The sequence below is a fragment of the Idiotropiscis lumnitzeri genome, chromosome 3 (assembly GCF_059441095.1).
Source record: "Idiotropiscis lumnitzeri isolate Australia: NSW breed Sydney's pygmy pipehorse chromosome 3, RoL_Ilum_1.0, whole genome shotgun sequence".
Taxonomy (NCBI): domain Eukaryota; kingdom Metazoa; phylum Chordata; class Actinopteri; order Syngnathiformes; family Syngnathidae; genus Idiotropiscis; species Idiotropiscis lumnitzeri.
The window spans coordinates 15,587,799-15,613,359 of record NC_142393.1 but is presented as its reverse complement, the minus strand read 5'-3'; the positions used below and the strand labels follow the sequence as shown (position 1 = coordinate 15,613,359).

Sequence of the window (25,561 nt, the reverse complement as noted above, 5' to 3'; positions counted from 1 at the left end):
CTTTATGCTGGTCCCGTGTGAGAACTTTGGCACGTCGGAGTTTCCACTGGACACCTGATGTTTGGGCTCTCATACCAAGGCTCCGTTTAAGTGGGCCAAGGTGTGACTTTAGCACCGTCTCTCTCACCCGCTGAGTCTGGATAAACAACACGGAGTGACTTCTCAGTTCAGGCCACCACACATGGAGGGGGTGAGATTAGGATTGTATCAATTCACTCTATTGGAAAATATGAATAAAACGGGTTTGACTCACAATACAACAAACTCATGCAAGCTATCACCAAAACAGCACTTCATGTTGCCGGCCGCATTGAGCAAGAAGAATTAAGCATGTTGAGTCTTGCCAGTTTCACATTTCAATTCACAATCAGATGCTTGATTCTAAGTCAGTTCATATAAATGGCGGTCAATTGGTCAAAGACACTTTTGGGACTTTTTTCCCGACAAGCAACTATCCTGTATGTCCATGGTCCCAGCCAATCTATGTCATTTTTTAAAGGAAAGAAAATACAATAAATTCCTGCTATGATCAATATCGCTTCAGTACTTCTCGGTAGCAGAAAGAATGTCAGAATACAATTATTAAGAAATTTGTCAGTGCTTATATGCACCTATATCGATTTCAAATTTTGTATCATTGGTTTATTTAATTCTTTTGTCATTCCACTCATATCGTTTCACTTTCTGCATTCTAATCTTGGTGATAGCCTATCTTATGCAGGAATTTGATGAATGCTGCTAGTATTTTTGAGTGAGTTAACCAAATGCGGATAACAACATATGGCACTTTTGTGAGGGTGAAAAAGTTACCGGTTAACATCATGAACACAAAAACCACACAGATGGCGAAAGAGTTGACAATATCCGTGTACATATAGAAGCCATTAGACGTTGCTAATAAATAAATATATATAAATAATAGAACGCCTACAATATGTTTGAATCACATTATTAGGACAAATGAAAGCACGGTCAACTTGTCACAATATTGCAAAGAAAAAAAGCATTAATGAAAGGAGCAACTCACTATCCAAAGCATTCCACATCAAAGGAGGTGGAGGCAGAAGTATGGTGTGTGCGAATGGATTTGTTGATAAGTTCAAAATAAAATGTACTGAAAAAATAATACTTTCAAATCCGGCATAGATTTGAAGCAGCTTTTTCAAATGCAATTTTTCCCAGCTGCATCTAGAGAGTGAAATAATGATGATCTTGTCGAAATTAACTCACTCTAAGAAAATTGTATGCCTTCTCACATCGAGTGGAACAGCCCTTCAATTTTTCCACCTGTCACTTTATGGAGCTGGGATATACACGGACATGGATACATTTTTGCTGTACCCATCCACGGAACAACCATTCAATTTCACACCTGACTATACCCGGGCCGAGCATGCTAACTCCACACGGGGAGGACGGAGGCCTGATTTGAACCCACAACCGCTGAACTGTGCGGCCCATGAGCTAACCACAAGTGCAACCTTTACTTGTTGTAAGCAAATTAGATTTTTAGACCAATCAAGCAAAATTGAATCAATTCCCATGACACCCTTGATGATCCCTCACAAGGCACTGATGTCCTGAGGAACAGTGGTTGGGAATCATTGCGATTTACTGTAAATCAAGTTATATGAGTAACTCTCTTTCCATGCACCGTAGACTTCTTTTGGACGGATGATGAAGCCTACTTGAAACTTTGGACGGAAAACTGAGATGACATAATGCAGGAAACCACGGGAATATTTTTTAGGACGTCGAGTTCCTTGTGATTGGGAGGAATACTGATGGAGGTGTATGAGTCACGTGCTGGCTGCGTGTGTTTTCAAGCCCGCTGTCATTACACCTCAGTGCGCCGACATTCGTTTACTTTAACAACTATCAGACTATAGCCCGTATATTGTATCGGTATCAGTCGGTTAGTCAATCTGTCTGTCTATCTGTCAATCAATCAATGAATCAATCTCGCGAGCAGCTCTATCTATCTATCTCTGATTTAAACTGTTTGTCATGGGTGAAATAAAGAAAAAAAGTCTGCATAATTCTTTCACCTTATATTTGTTATTGTTGCTGAATTCCTATGAACACATTTATGAGTGAAAGTGATTCAAACATTGACGTTATATTATAGCCCTCTTTGGGCTTGTACCTGGAATAGCAGCTTGGCTATGATGTTATATTGTTTATAATACATCTATTCATCTTACATACTGACATCCATAACAAAGCCCTCTGTGCGCCAATCATCTAGATTAGTTTCCCTGGTTTATTTTGATCTTATTTCACACATACCTGTAAATGTTATGTTATATCAGCACAGAAGCAGCTCAATTTGTCGGCTACACTTTGTTGATTAAATCAAATATCTTTAATCTCGTCACAGGTGCGCAACCCATGAAAGGAGATCCAGAGAACAATAAAGTTGTGCTGTATGCCAAAGTGACAATGATCCCGAAGTGGACTGTTGATGCCTCAGGTACATCCGTTTAACAACCTGTCCAACAGGTTAGCTGCCAACGAGCTGCACGTGTTCGATTTTATTACTAAGATGGCCGCAGACACTGACAAAGAAAGAAATGAAAACACGCGGAGCACACCTGTCTGACTGATAAGACGTGAAGCACGACTGTGTATCGCATAACGTCTTATCAAGTCCTTCTCTGGAATGGAACATATTTTCATGTTAGAGCCGTGTACGTAATACTCATTGGCATCATTTATAACTTTATTTGGAAGTTCCAGATGGAAAATTAAATATAGCGGAAGACTCAATTGAAATTATATTGGTGTTCCATTGGACTGTTCTAATCATTCATATCATGGTCAGCTGGGTTTAAGTTTTTTTTCGATTCAACTACAAGTAATACAAATTCACTTAAAGTCAGCATTTAGTCTGAATGATTTGGTCTTATATTGCTTTGAATTTTGAGAATTTCTATTAAAAGACTCCAAATTTCAATTTGTGTTTATCTCTCGGGAGCAACCTCCGTATATGTAAACTGGATAGCCACTCTTTGCATACCTATATGCAAATGGTACCTTTCGAATACACAATAGTCCTGTTTAACCATCCATGCCTCACATCGCACTGATGGATGACTGACTGCCCAAGGCTAGAACACGATAGGAGGGTTTCATATTTTCTGTGTTCATTAAAAAAAAAACTACCTGCCTATTTCGGTCATCAATATTGAGAATATGAATAGAAAGCATTATTTTCTAAAATGACAATAATCTGTTAAAACACTTGAATAAAATATAGCCTTCTTACAGCGGCAGGCTGAGTTCATGCCTGGACATGCCGCCGGAGGCTCGCTCCCATTTTCTCTCTGATTGACACACACCATCCAGCCCGTTTGCAGTGGCGACCCACAATGAGCCCCATTTGGCTCCTGGAAGGTGTGAAACAGCACACTTCTCTTCTAACCCCCCGAGACTTGTCTTTGTAGCTGCCAGGATTGATTTAACAGACAGGCAAGTGCCAGAAGGTGTGAGAGCGCAGGAACACGCTGAGGCAATGATGCGGGCCCAAACCAAGCCCCGCCCCCTTTTACGCAGCCACACGCGCTATACAGTCCTCAGCCAGTATGCTGCTCCCTCATTCTGAGGAGAGCACGGCGTGCGCTACGCTGCCCCGCCGGACTACTTGCTGAAAAATCACACTTTTTCTACTACTGAGGACGCTCACACGAACATTATGGGGAGCAGCATTTCATGTGTGCCCCAGCACAACTTCACCTTCTCCAGCAAAAGTTTTATCCGCAGGAACAGGTAACTACAATCATCCAGGTATTCGTTGGACTTTTCTATGAAATGTATCCGTTCTGTATATACCTATTATTTAGTTTACTTTTCGTCCGTGACCTCTTTTGTCAGGCGTTGAGAAATAGGAGTTGTGAATTTTAGTTCCAGTGGCTTTGGTTCCAAGTGATGTGCTTGACTGGTGGCAGTCTGGCTCTGTGTATCAACGATCCGGTTACCATTTTCTCCACACATCTCTGTGACTGTGAAGATGATCTGCCAGCTGTCAGTGATTCCAGTGACCTAACAACAAAATCAGGCCTTGACCGCCTTATGGTCCTCTTGACATAGGGCCAAATATATTTATTAAGCGAAAATATGTGATCCTGATGTAGCAGAATCAGCTTGTCATAATCTTAACCCTGTAATCGATGGTTTATCTTGCTGGTTCCGTTCAATCCCACTGGATTATTTGTCGGGACATGTTCCTATAGTCAGTGTTGGATTGTCACATCTGATTCCCATTAGCGCCCATTATTCTAGCTTGCACTGATGATTCAGGTTCTGGTTTTCACCAACTTGCCCAGAAGCTCTTAATGTGGTTTGTATTTGTAAACAACCACACTCACACACACACACGCACTCACACACACGCGCACGCACCCCCCCTCACGCGCACACACAGATAGATCAATGGCTCAAGTATGCACAGTAAATTCCAAATTCCTGTTCCTTTGTGGTAAAATGCCACAGTACTCACTACTAAAGGATCTTAGGTGTGTAAATGCACCGCCTGCTTGCCATAGCAGACGCATTCTTTTTTTATGTTGCGTCCACAGATGGGAGTATCATTATCATACTTTTCTCATTGTTGAAACAAACCAAAATAAAGCGGAAAGAGAATCAGGGGCCTTAAATGATTGACGCTGGTCACTGACTTCCTGATTAGACAGAACTTGCTTCCCACCATGCAGACAAAGGCCCATATTGTTGCACATATACGGACAGATAAGCAGATCAACTCCAAAGTGAGACTCCACCAGTAGTGCTTGAGTGCGTTATCAGGGCACTGAGGGTGCTTCCTCATGAAGATGTGACACTAATGGTAGCAGGCGAGGGTCATGCAAAACAAAGAGGATCATTGAATGCAGATTTTCAAATGCATATCAGCAGCCCAGGAGTCAATTGTTCTAATTAGGTAAATGTCTGCCACTGATGGAATAAAGAAAAAGTGGGGAGGTTAATTATCTTCTATTGTCTGCAGAGGTGGATAAAGTAGCCAAAAGAATGCATTTACTTTAGAATAATATGGCTTCAGTAATAGTAAATAGTTCTCCAGATTATTACTTGAGTAAGAGTAACATAAGTATTGCGTGTTGGGAGGAATACTCAAGTAGTAACTGCGGAATAGCTGCTGATTCATTGAGCTTTTTAATCGAAGTATTAAAGTAAAATAAACAAAAACTATAACAGGAATGTGCAGGTTCAAATATTGCCCAACATAATCGAAATGAAAATAATGACTGTAATCTTCATTAATTAATAGAAATCGAACAAATTCTGCCACAAGAAATGGTCTTAAAATAACCTTTTTGCTTTATCCTCCTGAAATAGCGCATTGGGGTCAGCAGACAGAAAATGGAACAAGGCATTTTAGTGAATCACACAGCTTTTCTTTTTTCGTAATCTGCAAGGTAATCATATAAATGGAATGTGTGTTGTCCTTCCTCTTCTGACCGGGAGTCTCTCGCCATTGTGTTTGCCGGACTTCGCATAAATTAGTCACTTTGAAAATATTGCGTCCGTGTGGTGCTGAGGAGACTTTGTGTGCAGTCATGGGGCTGCCTGGCTTGTTTGATTGGTGGAATGGAATCAAACATCACTAGTTTTCATGTTGAATTGGTAAGTAAAACGTACGATGCATCCTAATTCAAAACAAAAGTTGCTTACATAAATGTAATGGAGGAAATGTTGCACGTTACTACCCACCTTTCATCGTCTGCACATAAATTGGAATTTGAAACAATAAAATGTCAATACGACCCCAAGCCCGCAGAATCTTGCCTGCATGTCCTGGGGACAGAAGTGGATGACAGGCAACGCCTATAAACAGGAAATGTCCCTTGAAAATGCACTTGGGAAGCAAATAATAAACACTGGAGAAAAAGCGCTGAAAAAAAGTTCTTCTCCCTCTTGAGCAGCAGTCGCCTGTTTCGCAAGAAGAACCCCCAAGAGGGCCAGGAGAAGTCCAACAGTATCATCAATATCCTCTGCACTGTCACCCCACGGAAGGTAAAAACTCAATCATCTGCAACAGTCAACAACGCTTCCTGCTGTGGGTGCATGCAAAGTCAGTGTTCATCAAAGGTCCGCTTGCAGGAAATGTCCCCGAAAGACCTGCAGAGCATCGAGAACATCAAATGGGATCCTCCATTCCCGTACGACCCGGCGAGCGGCTGGAAAAAGAGCAGCATTAATGTGAAGAATTACGGGCGGCTGATTCACAGCTCCAAAGTTCGTTTCCGCTTTCTGCACTGCCAGGTGAGCAGAACTTTTTCTTAAATGACATTATGATAATACATTATCCTGTTTAATTTGGTGTCATGAAATTTAAGATCAAGCCTGCACTGACAAATCCATCGCAAAGCGGACGGTGTCAAAAACAACAATAGCAGGTGCAGCCTTGCAACGACGCTACTGCGTGAACATTAAAATACAGAAACTCAGTGATGCAACTGACATGGTGGTTAGCCGTGAATAATCCAATCAGTTCTCCAGCCTGTGTTCGGACATGCTTTTGCAGAGTGGTAATTGTGAAACATCTCTGGGAGGAAAACCTCAGGGTAGAGAGAACTCTTTTGATCCCACGTCCTGATAGACGACAGCTTGTGCAAAGTCTAATTTCGCAGCAGCAACTCTGTTTAGAACAACAACGAAAACAGTTAAAGGATGGAAAAATTGACCCGTTTAATTCTAAAAAGAAAATGTGAAACGCGCACAGAGAGAAAAATGTTTCTTAAGCATTGTCTGATCAGTGAACTATTTAAAGAATAGTAGATAAAGTTTACTATCGTCACAAGTTGTGAGTGTCCAAAAATTCCCTCTATTCCTGAGAATCCAAAACTTACACAACGCTAATATTTCCTTGAACCAACGATGAATCAGCAGCTGACGCAACAGGCGGGGAATTTAAAAAGCAGTAGATCCTAATTTAGTGCTTGACATTGGAATATGATTCTTCTCAGACAGAAAAGGAAAGTTGCAAGGAAGAAATTCCAACGAAAACAATTCCTTTGCAGTTAGAACAATACATCATTTTGACTGAACCCTTTAATAATGGATTTCTTCTGCATTGCATGAAGGGTTATGCAAAGTATACAAAGTCTCATAATTGCTCTGCAGGTGTTTTGGTTTGCCACCCGTAATCTAATCATAAACGCCAATTACAGCGACAAGTCCAACTTGACTTTTCAGCTTCTCTTGTTGCTTCTGCAGGATATACACGATTGTTACCTGGATCTCTTCCAGACACACCTTCACTTTGTATCCAACAACACCCCTGGACTGACATACCAGGTGAGTTTTTTTCCCCCTTCAACCTCAAGAAGACTTTTATTCCTCCTTTCAAAACCATGCTTACATCCCTACGTCAACATTTTTACGAGGTTTCATGTTCGCTGGGATAAGAGGTCGGAGTCATGCCGTCATTGCGTTTGACATACGTATCCTGTCAACCGGCAGTGTGTTGGTAAACAGATAGTATGATTATGTTTCCTCACCTGTCTACTGGAGCATGAGCAGTCATTAATCATCAGCGCACCTCGTCTGCTGACGGCATAGTCGGAATATACATGACAGCATTTACAAGGCGAACTTGGTTTCAGTTTGAAACAAAAAAAAAAAAAAAACCTCTTTGTCAGAACATGGTAAGATGTGACTGATAAATCTCAGTTACAACAAGACAAACATGGCATTATTAAGTATTAATATCAAGTTTATGAGTCATGAGTCATAGCTATTGTAGCGGTTCACATAGATGACTCCGCAATTACTCTGCAATTTACCGGCAAACGGTCCAGTGTTTAGTTAAAAAAAATCATCTGGGATGGACTCCAGTCACCCAAAACTACACATCAGCAAATATTAGCTGACTCATCGTTTTTGCTGTTTTATGTGCAGGGAACTCTTCCACTGAAAGAGCTCACCATCTGCAACCTGCAACAGAACTGCAACCACAGCCAACCGATGGAATACGCCTTTCAAATAAATGGTGAGCAATAATATTTTATTGTCACATTTTTAGTACCGCATTACATTTTTTTTAATATTATATAAATTGTAAAACGATGTATGAATAAAATTGTGACTAGGGGATTTGCACCCGCAAGATTCAAGCTGGAGTCAACTAATCAACTTTTCGCAACATTCTGACAGATAAGCTAAAAATATAAAAGACAAGAATAAAGGTTGCTCTATAAGGGAAATAAAAATGCGCCTATTGATAGTTTAAGTACAAAATAGTTTTGCTGGAGGTCCTTCTTATTTCAGATGATCAAAGTAGCTTAGGCTTACAACAAATCATGGCCATGCGTTCCTTTCAAGCTGCAGCATTTCCGGTATTGTCACATTCCGTTAATTCAGTGGTGCTGTGACCCTCATCACCTCCAATCAACCCCAAGACTAACTAGAGTTGGGCCCCCTTTAACCTTGTTCAGGGGCCCAAAGCTGCCTCAAAGGCCTCACTGGTTAGACAACAGGTGCAGTTCACAGACGCCAGCTGTCACACCAAAAAGCCCTGCTACCATTCTCAGCCTTGTCACTGGTGCAAATCTAGCACACTGTCCGCAAATGAAAGCCACTTCACTTTTGAACTTGCTTGCTATTTGGAGGAACTTAAATACTTTGCTTGGGTAACACTATCAGCCAAAACAATGGTGTAATGTGAAAGTCCATGAAATAAGATGTATATGACAAGTGAATCAGTCAATGTCAACTCCACAGTGTCTCAATCGTCAGACAATACGCAATCCATGCACGTTTGCTTATTCAATTGTTACATACATAATGTCTAACATGAACAATTCAATTCCATAATGGGTCATGAATTAGAAAACTGTTAATCACTTACTTTTAGGGAATGCAAACGATACTGAGATCACTGTCACATGAATGGGTTTGCCTCAAACAACAGTAAAAATGTAATTGAATAAACAGACCAAAATGCCAAAAATGGCAGCAATTTAATACATTGATGGATTTTCATTCACCTGGATATTTCCCTTGAATACTCAGAAGACGCTTATTATCTTGTGGTTTTATATTTCCGTCCTTATTCTCACTCGCTCTCAAACTTTCTTTACTTTATGGGAAGCATCGACAACGGCACACATGTGGAGGAAGTGTGACGAAGTCTGAGTCAAGTGAGAGATCTGATGTAGCGATAAGTGTGAGACATTTACTTTTCCAACTGCTGGAAACGCAATTCAAGCGGGTCAAGAGTATGACGAAGCAAACAATGAGTGAGAGAGAACTTCCAGGAAATGTGAACAGGAGCGTGAACGTTACATAACGGTAGTTTATTACGCTTACCAACAATGTGCTTCAGTCCGAAAGCCTTTAACTTTCTTTGACTGATCTGCATACACACATTAGGTAAACTCGCACCTGCTAACGAGCTCGTTAAGAGTTATATCAAGACTATGTATTAACTTCCAAAGGCATCTATCTCGAGCACAATGAAATCAAACGTCTTTGCTGTTTATCTCTGGTATGTGCATATTTGATAGAGAGAAAGTCTTTCTCATTCCTTCTGGGCTTTCAGTGTGTGGGAGGACGAGACCGCTATGATTTGAAATTCTTGTGGGGATCTTCAGAAGCACTGTGTGATGCGGTCTTCCACATATGTTAACAGTTACTGCATTCTAGACATAACAAAGGGAGCCAAGTGGGAACTCCTCGAGTGAGTGGAAAGCTATCTCGCCAATGAACCCCCCTTTGTTCCTCACAGGTGTCAGCCTGAACCCCATCATTGTCTTTTGTGCCAGCCAAGAAGAAATGGACCGATGGTTTGGTCTTCTTAAAGAAAACATTGCAGCCAACGGCGGCAATGCTATATCACCGGAAAACTACACCAGAGTCAAAGTAAGTTCTCACTAACGCTGTTGGGATGCCAAGAGGTGGTTTAAGGCACTTAAAATTGTCCAAAAGTGATTGCTTTATTGTATTTTGTAAGCATATAAGTACTGAAACAGTATTTTTGATTCTTGGATGGGAAATGGTGAAACCATCTTGTTGGAAAAAGAGCATACTGACAGAACTACGGTATGCCATTAGGATCACTCATTTGTTCATAAACAAGCCAACATCCAAAAGCATCAAAAATACATATACAATATGCGCTCTCTCTCTCTCTCTCTCTCTCTCTCTCTCTCTCTCTCTCTCTCTCTCTCTCTCTCTCTCTCTCTCTCTCTCTCTCTCTCTCTCTCTCTATATATATATATATATATATATATATATATATGTATATATCCGAATCAGAATCAGAATGCCCTTTAGTGTCATTGCACTGAGTGCACAACGAGATTGGAGAGCTCCCCTCTCCAGTGCAATATAACAAATAATTTAATTAAATATATCAATATTAAATTAATTCAAGAAAAAATTGTAAAAAAAACAAACTAAATTGCCCCGAGGTGTGAGTGTGAGCGCAGATGGTTGTTTATCGATGTGTACCCTGCGATTGGCTGGCCAGGGTGTACCCTGCCTACTGCCCAAAGAAAGCTGGGATAGGCTCCAGGAGGAGAAGTGGTTCAGATAATGGATGAATATGTATATACAATTTTTTTTTTAACTTGCCCGGTGGGAAAAATCTCTTTCTCCAAGCTCTGACGAAACAGGATGTGTGTGAGTGTGTCATGAGTCAAGTAGGTCACTCCTGGCTCTCCTTCAGGGCTGGATAGCAGGGAGTGGCTTTGACCACATCACAACTGTTATTTAACCTTTAAACACTCACCAGTACATCATGTTTTCAGGTGTGCAAGTGGCTGATGAAAATATAGGTGAAAATTAACCACACTTTAATTGGCAGTTGGTTCTTGAGTCATCTTTGTTTAACTTCCCCGTGTGTCTTTTTTAGCAAAACCAGGAGAAGACACCTGCAGGGAGAGAAGAGCTGAGGAACTCAATCAACAAAGAGCCCATCTATGAGTGGGAGGGCTCGCAGCGGGACAGCCTGGGCCCCATAACCTACGTCACCAAAGTTCGTTTGCAGCACCTGCCCTGTCAGGTACAACCGAAACATGCACTACCTTTCATTTCCTAGCTTGTGGGGGAACACAAAGGAGGGACATCACATGTGTTCAGGCACATGGGATTTTTGACAGGACTTGAAGAAAGTAGGAAATGAGTCACAGTGTTCAAATTGTGTAACACGTGTATAACTTCCGCCGCATAATGTAAGGGTGGAGTTTTTGGGCCTCTCCTGCACATACGCTTCATGTCGTTAATTATGTTATTATTTTAACAAAGGGTTAGCAAAGTCAGATCCGGCACGCGAGTGAACTACTTTGAACAGTTGCGCAGTCGTGATTTTGCATTAGGGGCAAGTTGAGAAGTGCATCAACCGATACAGTAGTTTGTGCTATGATTAAAAAAAAAAACTTGTTCCTATTATTATTTTATGATGAATACACATTGATTTATTTGAAACCAAATGTGTTTTGATGAGTCGCATCAAAACAAATAAGTGCTTTGCAGATTAAAATAATGTATTGAAATAAAAATCAACACCCAAAAAGATTTAAAAAATTAATTAAAATTATAATTAAAAAAAATAACTGACACCTTGTAGAGGTTTTTTACAAGTCTTGGGTTTTGTATGTCATCTACAACACGCTCTTCAACAATGTTGTCTTGCAAATAGCATAGTGAAATAATGAGCAAGTTAAAGTTTTGTATATGTCCACTGGTGATGTTATTTTGTATGACAATGATGATTAAAAACTTTAGACCTGAGGTATGTGCCTCCAAGCAACAACACAAATAATTTTCCAAATAATTTTGATGACACAAAAGTGACAGCTAGGCCCATGTTTGAGAACCACTGCTCTACTTTAGGTACCCAAACGTTTTATGTAAGTTGAAGTTTTCCCTAAAGTAGCATACCCAAGTTGCTGAGTATCAGATAGAGGCAAATGAAACAAAACAGCAATCATGCCACGACGTGCCAGGATTGTTGAGATTTATTCACTGTGGGAACTCGCGGTTGCCCTATTGAAGTGTGTGAGAGTTAGGGTGTGGGAAGTGACTACACTCACCTCACAGCTGGAATGTCAGCTGTCTCTACGGACACACCCTATGTGAGGTTGAGGAAATATAACCTATGCTTTCCAGACCTTTAAATGCCGAAATGTACCAGAAATCATACTGGGTCTCTCTGCAGAGGATTAAAGGATCCAACGGTTGTTTTTAAAAAGGTTGAATCAGATTTCAAGGTGACCTATGTGCTTTTCCTCATTCAGTCTTATCTGTCTGCAAGACGTTATCAGGTTTTATTACCGTTAGAGAAAAATAATTTGTTGCCGTTTTGCCTTATGCAAATTCAAAGGTGCAGACATATAAAGAGTTGTGTAGGTCAAGAACATTCAGTCCACGAAACATTTTGAATCCCTTGTTGTAAAGTCTGCTGTTAAAACTATAGAGAGATCGAAATGAACCTGCCACTAAACAAATTCTGCCACTTGACAATGTGGGTGGAAATGCCTGATCACTTCAAAAGAAATTTGTAATTTGTAAAAAGAAAAAATACATCTATATATTGTCACGACTGAGTTTGTGTAATTAAATAAATAAGGGCAAATGACTGTCAACTCCATAAGAATGAAACCAACAAATGCTACTTTTTTTGTCGACAGCAACAAAGTGACAGATTACTGGTGATGTACACGTCAACGCTGATCATCTTATCAGAAGAGGAGCACGGCCTCTTCTACAAGGTATTTACAAGAATAATAAATACTTCAAGCGATATACTGTACTCATCATTGAACTCATCATCAACTCCTGAGCTGTGCATGTCTTGTATAAATCAAATATTTCATTTACCAGGGGAAGCTTCCACTCAACATGATCACGGTGACCACACCCTGCCAAGACGTCAAGCCCAACACCTTTATGATTGAAGGTACGTAAACATTGTACAATATAATAAGATGGGAGTGTTGTCGGTGATGAATCATTATATTGAAGAAAAAACATTTTCAGTATATTGTGACATCTTTGTAGCTGAAGAAGGTGAAACATACTTGGCACTTGATACATGAACATGTTCAATGTCATGATTTAATTAGGCCTATTTAGGAATAACAAAAATTTATGTCACAGCTGTTAATAGCATATTTTTCCCCGGCAGAACTGCATTTTATATTAAACAGTACTTTTAATGTTTTACACATGTACATATATGTAAAACATTCAACATTTGGTTTATTAAAATAAATTACTATCTGCTTCATTTTTGTCAAAAAAAAATCAATACAGCGATTACTAGTGATGGAGCCCCATGTTAAAACCACAACATAATAAAACATGCTTTCATGTGTGCCACGTTGTCCGCACATGGAGAATACCGATTCACAAGTTGAACTCCTCATTAACTGTGTAACTTAGCAAACATATTGATATTGTGTCCCACCCTAGTGTACAGTGTTGTGCATATTTGACGCCAAGTGGACTTTTTCAGGAATGTGCTAACGTCACAAAGTGCAACCCCCCATGAATGAATTGGTTTTATCCCCAATGAATGACAATCTGATCGCGGCGCATTCCACTGAACGACTGAATCGAATGACACGCTTTGTTCCCCCACGCACTCCACCCCTCCCTTTTCTGTTGCTAGGGAAGCTCATCAACCCCATAGTGGTGTCCTGTCTGGATAGGAGCGAGTTCCGCGACTGGATCCAACATTTTAAAGCTGCTGACGTGCCCGTTCTCAGCCCACCGCCCCCGGTCTATGACATCATCTACACGCCAACGCATAGAGAGGTAAGACCTGCCCGTCTTCTTTTTTTTTTACAGGCCCAAACAATCGCGTTGTTCACAGCTGCTGATGATCAAAGCAGTCTATGTGTCTTTCTACACCTGTTTGGTGATTCTCCAGGTTGACGTGAATCTTCTTTGTAGTCACGTGTCCTCTTTTTGACAATCCTTAATTGTTTCTATCAACAGTGCTGATTTTATATGACATGGCGCATTACTCCTTTTAGGTTGGATTTATGTGTCATATTATACATTTTTATAGTCACTTCGTTTCTAGGAAGAGTTTCTACGGCTCAGTTGAAACCGGCCAATATAAAAATGAGCCAATCTGCTGCATTATAAGGATTACAAATGAGGACAAGTCACAATTTATACTTGCTAATCTCACATTTGAATCCCTGCTCTGTATCAAATATGAAATCCATATTGGGAACTGTGAACAGTGGTGGTCTTGTGTTTTGCTTCAGTCTTCTGTATATACGCTTTCCCAGGGTATCCTGGCTTCCTCCCGCATCCTAAAATCATACATGTTGGGTTCAGTGAAGACCCTATATTGTCTATTGGTGTAAACTTGAATTGTCGGTCATCTACATGTGTCCATATTCAGCTGGCATCGTCTACAGCTCACCTTTTGAGCCTAATAAGCACAAGCGCTCCAGAAAATGGATGAATGGAGGGAAATGACCACATGTAATGCAGCGTTACCGCTGAAGAGACATGATGGTTTTCTCTTTCTTTTTTCCTGAGTAAGGAATTTACCGGTACTTGTTTTCAGCAAAATCTTACATTGTTATATGTGTTATGGATTTCAATGTGCACTGCAGATACTAGGAAGGTTGGATGATCATTGAATATTCACTTATTGTCTTGAATTATGACAATTGAGTGGAAAAGGTTACTGATTAATCACGTCTTGAAGAAATTGAGGCCCCAGTGTAATTTGCTATGTAATGCTGTTAATATGTGGAAACTTGTGTGCCGTGTAGGCGCCGCAGTTTGACAGGTGGAGTGGAAACAGTCAAGGCCACCCTGAGTCCCTCAAGTTCAGTCAGAGTGGACGAGGATCCCACAGCCGTCAGTTCCCCACTCATGAAGGCAACCCACTCTCACCGGGATACTCAGAACCTCTCTGTGTAAGTTACTGTCAATATCAATAATGTGCACTGCTTCACTTTGAAATATGCTCTGACCCCGCTGGTGCAAGGCCAGATAATTGACTTTTGGGTATTTTCTGATTTTCCAGTAATATTTGTCCTCATTTCTCTTGTTCTATGTAGAGAACATATAATGGATGTTTATAAGCGTTTTCTGAAGAATTTGTTTGGGGTTTGTCCATTTTTTTTTTGTTTTGTTTTGGGGACCCCCTGAGATAACCTTGGATATCCCGAGGATATAAATCTAACTCCGATACTGGTCAATATACGTGAGGACATAAATTGTCAACGATAAGGAAAACTCTATTGCTTGCTTTACTGGAGCACAGCAACAATTTTTTCCTCCCACTCAGTTAATGATTAAGCAAGGTCAAGAGTCCTGTTTCTGCCCAAAAAAAAAGCTCAGGTGGTACACCTCAAGGTTGACAAGAAAAAGAAAAAAAAACTGTTTAGTTGGAATTTCTTCCAGGCAACATCCCATTTATCCAGGAACTGATTATTCAGCAGCAGTAGCATGTTTTCTTGTTAATCTCTCTCTCTCTCTCACACACACACACGCACCCCATCCCCACACACACACACATTTACAGACACACTGTAGAAATAATGAGGTACATCAGAACATTTTATGACACTCCTCTAAGAAAAAGGCAATGCAGAGCAAACCAATTAGCTTTTCCTAGAGTGGGCTCATTGCCAATAAGACTTGTCTTTTTTTTTAGCCTCTGACCTGCACCCATCTAATTAAAATGACTGAGACCTCTTTGTCCCCATGTGTCACAATGGTTTTCAAGTGAGACAAGCGCCATTTGCGAATGATTACATTGCTGACAACTGCCCCGCTTGTTGTCTACAGTACAGCCGTCCCTCCTCGACCGAGACCGCCCGCCTGGGAAGCAGGACCAGCAGCTTCTCTTCACACACCAAGCCCGAACGTGACCCACGACCTTTGCCGCTGCGCTACCCGTCCCCCCAGCGCAGCTCTTATCTCCAGCCAGGAGAAAGCTCTGCAGGCATGCCACAGCTGTATAGCACGCCGTACCCTGGCCCACATCGCCTTGAGAAAGGCCTGCTTGTCAAGGTAATAAGTCAGCCCGGCCTTTATACACTTGATAAGTGCACACAGAATTCCCCTTGAGGGTGTCGACTTATCTTTCAAGTCACTATAAATACATAGTGAGTAGGAAGTCGAGCTAGGTCATGATATGGTGTGTTAGTGATGGTAGTGGCAAAGCTTAGACATGACAACAGATGAATGAGTAGAAAACATTTAACCTTTGGCCTTAGAAACTTCAATGAGCAAAAAAAACATTTACTTGATATGTTGGATCTTGGAGAGAGTGCTGTCTTTCTTTCCAAAATGTCTTTTTTACTCAATACGGAGTAAAAATTAATGTGTCTAAACAAAGTCTTATGGATCTTATAAAGATATATAAGAAAATATTGATTGGCACATGTTTGAGCCCTATGAAATGCATAGCAACAAGCGGTCACACAAATTATCTAGTTGCTGCCTATGATAAATTGTTAATGTGTTTGTTGTCTGTGCTACTTATTTATGTAAAGCACTTGAAAGAGAGTTATCACAAAGTAAACCGGATCACTACAGCACTTTTTTAAAGTAGTTAGCTCACCCCGACTGCATGAATCTCTCTCTCTCTCTCTCTCTCTCTCTCTCTCTTTTAATGTCGGACGTGCCTGTCTTATTTTGGATTATCTTGTGAGATAACAATATTGTGGAAATACCACGGGGCTGAGCATAGATGAATACTCAGACTTGGTAATTGGAGTCCAAACACTAAAAAACATTTTCACCCTAGAGTGAATAATAGAAAACTAAACTAATTATTGTTTTCAACTAACACTTGGGTTTGTTCTGATCAGTCAAACAGTTGGAACACATCCCAGACGCCTTTTGGCTACTCCATGAATGCCCCGCAGCGACACTCAGACATGTGCGCTCCTCGCCAACCGTTGTCCCCGCTCTACGATGTGCCCTGTAGCCCTGAAATCTTCGCCTTGGATGAAGTGCATCCTGTGGTAAGTGGGTCATTGATACTGGATTCATTGATTCAATTTACACCAAGGTTAACGAAGATAAACAGAAAGTGAATAGTACATGTCTTTCAACAATCAGCAAATTAATTTTTCAGTTCTTGTTCATTAAATTAATTATATGTAAATAATACATGAATATTTTTTTCATTTATGCACCCTGCTGACTAAATTATCCATTTTTCATCCTGATTGAGTTCTTCGTATTAATCAAACAATCTCAACGCAGTTGACCTCCTCTTTTGGCATTGTAACCAATTCCTCAAATACTCGAGTAATTGCCGCCCAGCCTGAAACGTTGAATTGCTTTTGGATAATGTCAAAACACTTAGACAAGGCTATGGCTTGACTAAATGAAGCTCCACCCCTCACTTCAACATGGTTCTTTGGCTCCAGGATGCCATATCAAGGCAGGAAAGTAACATTTTTATATTAGACATGGCTTTTTCTAGAGCCCAAAAAATGATTTTTTTAGACGAGTTTTTCAGCAATGAATGGCAGATAGGATCTTCCTAAAGAAAACAAAAGCATGTGAAATGTTTAATTATAAGACAAATCACGCTCATAGAACCATCACCAAATCATCTTCTCCCTCAACAGGAGAGCTGGCAGGAGTCCACCCATCTGTACCACGCCCAGCAAAACTCTTGGGTTCCTCCCCCTTCCTTCAAGCTCTGTACCCCACCGATGGGCAGACACCGCCGGAAAAGCCTGGTCCAGGATAAAGAGAGCCCTCAGAGTCAAGTGGATCAGAGAGCCGAGGCCGTGTCGAGGCTCAAGCTTCTGACTGCACCCTCAAAAGGACAAGAGCAGGTGAGAAAGAAAGTGCCGCTTATCTCCCAGGGCACTCCGGTTTCTGGAATGCTTTGGTACAACATGCAAATGTGGCTCACTGAATGATAGATGGATGTATATATTTCTTGTCTCGCGCAGGTGCTATAAGATCAGTTGCCGCAGATGAAACAGAATATTTGTTATGGTTGACAATGGGAAGTGACATTCTTGTATTTTCACATCTGTTGACAGGCAAATCTCCGGCCCACCTGTGGGATCAACGCATCTGAGATGTATGATTACTCATCAGGTAAAAACTGGTGGCAAATGATCATGAGCACGACAAAACAACACTTTGGATATGATGGACAAAAGTAACTAAATGTTCATCTTGTTTCTCACTTTATGGGAAAAGTTTGGTGATCTCCCTTTTCCTTAGTTTATAAAGCAAGGTCCATAAAGCTGTGTCTGGATGAGTTTTCTGTTGAAGAACATAAAGCCCTGGTCTTAACCCAGTGGCCCAGTTTGGTTTTGCCAGCACTTGAGGCATGAAAAAAAAAATTGTGCCATGCACCCCATCCACCATAGCCCAGCACACGCCCAGAATTTAGGCATTTTTAGCCCAATCACCACATTAAACAATCTGAGGACTATTGTGATTTTCTGTTAAAAATATCCACCCATGCATTACTGAGAGGTAAATATTTGCAAAATATCACGTTTATCATTGGAATTGGGGTAAGGCGAGAGAGAAACTTCTGTTTGTGTTTGTCTTTGGTTGACACATTGCAATGAGCACATGCTTCAAGCAAGTGGCTGCACGTTTCTGTGATGCACTGGTTTTAGGGTAAAAAAAAAAGAATGACGTGTGTTATGTATGAAAACACTTGCCAATCACTACAGTATAATGGGTGGAGAGTGTCTCATATTCAAATGTATGAATGATTTATAAAAGCCTGTCTATCCTTTCTCCCTCTGATAGATCTTCATTCATACCTCAAACCCACAGAACCAGATGACCAGGAAATAGACTATGACAACATTTGGGAGTATGATCGCCACACTGGAATGATTCAGCTAACGTCTGGAATTCCGACACACTGGACGGGATTAAACAGCGGGGCCAGGGGCCCTGGTGCCATGGCAACGGCGCAGAGATGGTCATAAAGCAAAACAATAGGCCGGCACTCGTCTGGTCGTGTGCAAACAACGGATCTCAATCAGAAGGATCATAAAAGCTAACTCGTGCAGGCTTGTTGTCCAGTAAGCGTACAGTAGCAGAAGAAGTATGAGGACGTAGTGGTGGTAGATGTGTGAAGGGGAAAAAAACATTCTAAAAAAATACAAAAGAATAAGAAATTCAAAATATGATTTCATGGGTTTGACAGTAGTTGTGTATTATTGTACTTGTGAATGTGTTTTGTTCATTAGTGCAAATCTCTCTTTACCGCTGTTATTTATATTTCTCTTTTTGCTTAATTAAAAAAAAAACATTCCATTTGGTATTCTTAATAAACCTACTGTATACAGTTTGTAAATAATGTACATTTTATTATGTATGCAAAAAGACGTTTAATTTGGCTGTAAGGGTGTAATACTGCATTATTCTGATACATGTGTGACGTGCGTTCATTTTTGTGTTTGTTTGATGTGTTTATTTATATTTAAAAAAATAAAATAAACTGGTAAAATGAGCCAAACATTTGGAGTACATATTTTGTATTGCAGTTCTACTAACATGTATGGATTTTTGTATTATATATATATATATATATATATATATATATATATATATATATATATATATACGTAAAAAAATCCAATACGTGTTGGAAGCATACCCAACTTTTTTTTGTTTGTCTCGTGATCATATACTGCCCTCTAGTGCTTGAATAGTGTAAAAATACCGGTTCGGTTCTTATATCTTTGCGGACCAAATGAAATAAAAAATCACCAAACCAAAACAAACTAAGCATACATACAATTTATTTATAACACACACACACATATATATATATATATATATATATATATATATACATATATATATATATATACATATATATATATATATATATATATATATTTAAAACAGGATCACAAGTAAAACAAAAAACAAACAACCCAACCCCTCCCCCCCAAAAAAACCCCCAAACAAACCAAAAACTCCCCACAGTTTTTCTAAAGATAAAAAACATCCATCCATCCATTCTCTGTACTACTTGTCCTCACAACGGTCGCGGGGGGGTGCTGGAGCCTATCCCAGCTATCAAAAATTGAGTATAGCGAACAATGAACAACTTGAGAAGAGTTCTTACTAATTTAGAGACATCAAGTACCACAGGCCGTAGTGAGATGCACTTTCTTCTGATCAGCTGCCACCCCAACCTTGACATCCTTTCTCAGGTATCGAATTGCTGACAGAGCACTTACATTTGCCAGCAGAACTGTTTGAAAAGACAAAGGACAAATGAGTCAGCACACGACTGAAATCCGTCTACCTGTACTTCAATAATAACTACACATTCTTGGGTAGTTCTTTTTCTTTTTTAAATTTCAGGTTGATTTTATGTAATTAGAAATGTATCATATCGCAAACAAATGTGTAATTAACACATCAAGGTACAGTATTTCTTGAAAAAAAAATACAAGAGGTTGACAAAAAACTAAATAGACAAATCCATACTTAGGTGGTGTATCGATTTTTTTCAGAATCGGTTGCTATGTTTGACACCTGGTAAGATTCATACCAGCCTTCCACATGTCTCCAACTTGGGGATTTGCTGTCTTCAGCACCCAGGAAGCGAATGCAATACAGACCAGACACATATCTGATTGTCTGAGAGGCAGCAGGGAAACATCTGTCCCTGTAAACACAGTGAGAACGTTTTCCACAGTGGAGGCTCGTACCGGACATGAACATCCGCATTGGCAAATGTACAACAATAGCTGAGCATTAGAGCCCCCTAATATGTTGACACTTCCTGTCATGTCACACGATGACCTGGTTAAAGCCATACATCACCAACATGTGCTGCAGAAATAACTGCAATACGATCCCCACAGGCCACAGCGGGATATACAGTTGGTCCACCTACTCAAATTAACTAACTAACTGGAGCTGCTTTATGCTGACGCTGGACAATCTTTAAGTCAAGTCAGGTTCACACGTCCGCGTCCAGTGTCAGCTCGAGGTAATCTAGGCCTACTACCATCAGACATGTCGAAAAGTGATTCATCTCCATAATTTTCTATAGTGTAAATTGTATCGCCATTAGGGTGGGCTGGATTATATCTAACTGACATTTTTATGAGAAGTACACTATTGACTTGTCGGCAGTGAATTAATAGGCACAAGTAGATAAACCGGCGGCACGGCCGACTAGTTAGCACGATGGCCTCACAGTGCAGAGGTCATGGGGTCGATTCCAGCCTTTCTGTGTGGCGTTTGCGCGATCAGGATGGCCGAGTGGTCTAAGGCGCCGCGTTCAGGACCCAGTCTCCCCAGGAGGCCTGGGTTCGAATCTCGAATTTCCCCATTGTGGGACTAATAAAGGGAATATTATTATTATTATTATCTCCCCGTACCTGCGTGGGTTTCCTCCGGCTACTCCGGTTTTCTCCCACATTCCAAAAACATGCATGGCAGTTTGATTGGACACTCTAAATTTCCCCTAGGTATGCGTGTGAGCACAAATGGTTGTTCGTCTCTGTGTGCCCTGCGATTGGCTAGCAACCAGTCCAGGGTATACCCCGTCTACTACCCGAACACGGCTGGTATAGGCTCCAGCAGCCCCCGCGACCCTTCTGAGGAGAAACGGTTCAGATAATAGATGGATGGATATGAGTTAAATGTTTCCTACTTGGAATCCTTTTCAGCCTGGTCATCCTGGACGGGTGATTGCCCCATCTGTGGTCCCTTTTCAAGGATTCTCAATTTTCCCCAGATGGGGTTTTTCTGAGTTTTGGGGGGTTAACACCAAAGTATGTCATATTTTTTTGGCAACTGTGGGCACATGGTGGGCGCTTTGAGACATTTCTGTGATTAAGGGCTATATAAATAAATTTGACTTGACCATTGAGTGATCAGTGATGATTTTAAATATTGAGTCAGGAAATCCCACTTAAGTTTCCAAGTAAGGTTCCTGTTCAAGTCTTTTGTGTGTATCTTACTTGGATTAGGAACACCTCTTCGCATGTCTTCATATCCGAGTGGTTGTGCCAATATCCGTCTGTTGATTCTGTTTTCCTCTTGTTCGATGAGCAGATCCTTAAGGTCCATATGTCCTAATTGACGGAGAGTTGGTGCATTTTTCACATTTTGCCCCAGACGCACAAGTGACGGGATTTTCTTCTTGTTCCGGATTGCACCTCCACTGAGATGAAAATTCCTGAAGGAAAATGTCGCAGTCCAAAAGAAATTCTGTCGCATGTCGCTGTCACAAAAGAAATTCTCATAATTGTCCGTAAAGCTTTGAGTGGTATTTGATTTTTGACTAAGCCTGCTTACCACCCTCACTGGACTGCAACTATCCTCCTCCTCCTCCTCCTCCCCTGCAGAATCGTCAGAAGAAGAGGACGCAAAGAAATAGTCATAGGCTTCCGGCAAGTGCAGCTTTGTCTGACCAGAGGTGACTGAAAGAGTCTTTGCGTGCTTCTCTTCTGAAACAAAAGGGTAGAAGAAATGTTCTATACCAAACTCTGCAAAGAAATGTTGGTAAGTTTCAGGGACTGAATTTCCATCCATGTTGAAGTTGTTGATGTCAGCTTTCACTGATTGACTGGGGATTTGTTGTTTTTCACCAAGGAGGAACTGAAATACATCAGAAAGGGAGAAACTGTGTTTATTTTCATCTTTCACCTCTACTTCTTCTAAAGCTTGTAAAATGTGTCCTTTCTCAGCTTTGCTGCATGGTTCCAGAGTATCCAAAGCTCTCAGATTGCGCACGCTCGCATTTTTCGATATCTTTCGGAGACCCTGCGGTGGGCATCCATGTTTCGAAGATGCACTGAAAGATGACTCCTCCGCTTTCTCAGTGTACATATCGACAGGTTCACTCTCCCACAATAAAACACACTTTTGATTTGACTGAACGGCTTCAAGATGGCCGTAAGTGTCCTCACCAGATGACGGCAGCTTGGTGTCAACAAACTGAGAGGAAAGATTGCAATTGCTCTCGTTTGTCTCCTTATTCGTCTTCCGTAGACCCATTATGTCATTAATTGTCAGCTTCTCCATTTCACTCCAAAAAGAAGACATGAGAAAAACTGGATGTTTTGAAGATGGCAAGGATTCAGGCTCATCTTCAGCATTTAAATCTCTTATCATTCGTCCTGTGCCGTGAGCTCCTTCCTCATGTGTGACCATGCTTGAGCCACATCTATTAACTGGATCTGGAGCTGGACTGGGACATGAACCAGAACCAGCAATGTTTTTATTGGATGGCGACAGTCCTGGCCTTGTGTCTTCAAACGTGGACAACTCTGCATTTGGCTCTCTCTTATTCTCATCTGAAAAAGGACCAACAAAAGAGCTAATCTTACCGTCATCTTCATCACATTTATTATTTTCCACATGATATTTTGTTTCCGGAAGAGCTAAACTGGAAGGTCTTTCAGATAGGCGCCTTGCATGATCTGATAATTCCATCAAGTTAGCTGTTAATTCAGCGCAGGTCACTTTGCTTAACATCTCATCTACTGAAGAGACAGTGGTTTTGCACTTTTGGAGTTCTGTGTTGGGAAAGGTCGACTTTTGCACGTGAGATCTGAACAAAAATGCATGGCTATTTTGGTCCAGATTGTGAGCTTCCATTTCCAGCTGCTGCTGGGGCTCAGCCTGACTTTGCCACCCCATCTGCTTGTCTCTGCCAGAATGTAAAGGCTCTGCAGCCAGGACGGACTTAGCAGCAGATAGGGTATCACCTTGGCCACCAACCCCATCATCATCATCATCATCATCATCGTCATCATCATCGTCATCGTCATCGTCATCATCATCGTCATCATCCCGGACTGCTCTCTCAGTGGGTGCCTGGGCTTTAGGGCTACTGTCCTCTAGATTGACTTGATCTTCACAGCTTGGATGAGTAAAGCACTGGAGATGCATTAAATCATCATTATGTTGACCGTGGCTACATCTGTACCTCCTTTTTTGTTGACATGTACCTTCAGACGGGACCATGGTTGTGACTAACACATCAGTCTTTTGGCCCTCATTTGAATATAAGACCTTTATATCGCGATAAAATGGAGGGCAACTTTTCTTCTCATCATTCCTCCCCTCAATGCTGCTGTGGGTTGCCTCCATGCTGTGCCATCTCTTCTTCCTTCTCCTCCTTTTCATGGTGGCTATTGGTGATGATGGTGGGCAGTGGACTTCTTTTGTACGGACTGTGTCCCATTGTGACTTATGAAGTTTGAATGAGTTATCAGGTGTTTGAAAAGGAGTCTCATTTGTTCTGTTCTCAGTTTGGAATCTGATGAATGATTCAGTACGAGTTGACCTGTCACTCTTGAGCTGTGAGCTGCTGGTTAGAGGGTCATGTAAAGCATAAGAAAACGGCTGCGCTTTTTTTATGGTTTTCATTTTGTCAAAGTCATTCTCTTGGACAACTATTTTTTCCTCTCTGGCAGGCAGCTTTGCACTAGCTTCAATCCCATTGCTGCTCAGTCCATCTTCCTGTTTCGACTCTTTGCTTTTTGAAACATTTGCCTGGTTTGCCATCCCTTCAAAGAACATATTGACCGACTGCAGGTGAATATCTTCCTCGCTGCCTGACAGGATAATCTCCATTCCACTGGTGGCTTGTTCACCAAATTGGGTCTCCACGTCCAGGCCTTTGCAGTCGGGTATGGTGTCCACGCAGCAGTCAGCCTCTGAGTAGCGTCTGGTCAGTTGGATTTCCTGGGCACTTTCTTTCAGTGTGGACTTTGTGTGATCACCATTATTCAGTCCACAGTTGTCTCCTATAGCCAGCGATGGAGGACGCAAGTCACACTCCTCACACGTCGCAAAAAATAACTGCCAATCACGGTCGCATATCTCCACACTGAAGTCCAAGTCCTCCATTTAAACTTGGGTGATTCGATGCAACCTGAAAAGGGATTAAAAGTGCAGCAATTTAAAAGGTTTATAAACATAACACAATAAAATGCCAGTTAGCTGAGTGGCATTTTAAACATGATTTTTTGAAATCACAAAATATTTTTTATGTAGAAGTTGATGGCAGTAAAAACACAATTTAGCAGGAATATCTATCCATTTTCTAAATCACTTGTCTGACAGTGAGAATGTTTTTTTCTAATCATTCAGAAATATATATGTAGATCACATAATACTCTATGCAGAGCAATGAATCTAAGTAAATAAAGACAGCCAATGAAAATAAATATTGCTGTCATTGTTGAGCTCCCTTGGAAAAGAGAGCTTTTATCTCAATTGGACTAGTCGGATTAAATCAAGGTCAAATAAATAAAGTACAATTTATCAACTAGTATTTAGTGTTAAGTGTGCTCGCTTCTTACCTGACTCGCTAGGATCCCCAAGAGGTTCTGAAGGTCCACAGCTCTGCAGTTTGTGCGGCACCATGATGCATTTCTTGAGGCGGGTGTTGTTTTTGCACGCGTCAGAACAAGCCGCATGATTTGATAAATATAGAATGATGCTTCTGATCACGTAATGCACGTCGTGCCTGCATCTCCAACAGAGCTGTTCGATCTATTTAAAGCAGGGGTCTCAAAACTCCGGTCCCCGAGGGCCGCTGTCCTGCATGTTTTAGATGTCTCCCTCCGTCAACACACTT

General features: G+C 41.0%; 2 protein-coding genes across 2 annotated transcripts; one reads left to right on the top strand and one right to left on the bottom strand.

Moving 5' to 3' along the window:
• Positions 1-3,674: 3,674 nt before the first annotated feature.
• Positions 3,675-19,379, top strand: plekhn1 (pleckstrin homology domain containing N1). Its single transcript, XM_088291137.1, has 16 exons — positions 3,675-3,768; positions 5,940-6,030; positions 6,118-6,279; positions 7,234-7,314; positions 7,918-8,008; positions 9,746-9,879; positions 10,874-11,023; positions 12,651-12,731; positions 12,844-12,919; positions 13,634-13,779; positions 14,760-14,906; positions 15,784-16,008; positions 16,812-16,967; positions 17,583-17,795; positions 18,009-18,066; positions 18,739-19,379. The coding sequence occupies exons 1-16, from the start codon at positions 3,695-3,697 to the stop codon at positions 18,921-18,923; spliced, it is 2,070 nt and encodes a 689-aa protein (XP_088147263.1). The 5' UTR covers positions 3,675-3,694; the 3' UTR covers positions 18,924-19,379.
• A 595-nt stretch (positions 19,380-19,974) lies between these two features.
• Positions 19,975-25,342, bottom strand: perm1a (PPARGC1 and ESRR induced regulator, muscle 1a). Its single transcript, XM_088289727.1, has 4 exons — positions 25,284-25,342; positions 21,930-24,853; positions 20,507-20,623; positions 19,975-20,203 (listed from the first exon to the last, which is right to left on the bottom strand). Exons 2-4 carry the CDS (start codon positions 24,826-24,828, stop codon positions 20,088-20,090), a joined length of 3,132 nt encoding a protein of 1,043 aa, XP_088145853.1. The 5' UTR covers positions 24,829-24,853; positions 25,284-25,342; the 3' UTR covers positions 19,975-20,087.
• Between the last annotated feature and the right edge of the window lie 219 nt (positions 25,343-25,561).

Bases quoted from the DNA above. Each gene is read 5' to 3' on its own strand.
- plekhn1 (XM_088291137.1), top strand. From the start codon at position 3,695: ATGGGGAGCAGCATTTCATGTGTGCCCCAGCACAACTTCACCTTCTCC. The intron at 3,769-5,939 runs GTAACTACAATC...CCTCTTGAGCAG, and splicing joins AGTTTTATCCGCAGGAACAG to CAGTCGCCTGTTTCGCAAGA. The intron at 6,280-7,233 runs GTGAGCAGAACT...TTGCTTCTGCAG, and splicing joins TCCGCTTTCTGCACTGCCAG to GATATACACGATTGTTACCT.
- perm1a (XM_088289727.1), bottom strand. From the start codon at position 24,828: ATGGAGGACTTGGACTTCAGTGTGGAGATATGCGACCGTGATTGGCAG. The intron at 20,624-21,929 runs GTAAGATACACA...CTGTGTTTACAG, and splicing joins AAGAGGTGTTCCTAATCCAA to GGACAGATGTTTCCCTGCTG. The intron at 20,204-20,506 runs GTATGAATCTTA...CTTTTCAAACAG, and splicing joins TGGAGACATGTGGAAGGCTG to TTCTGCTGGCAAATGTAAGT.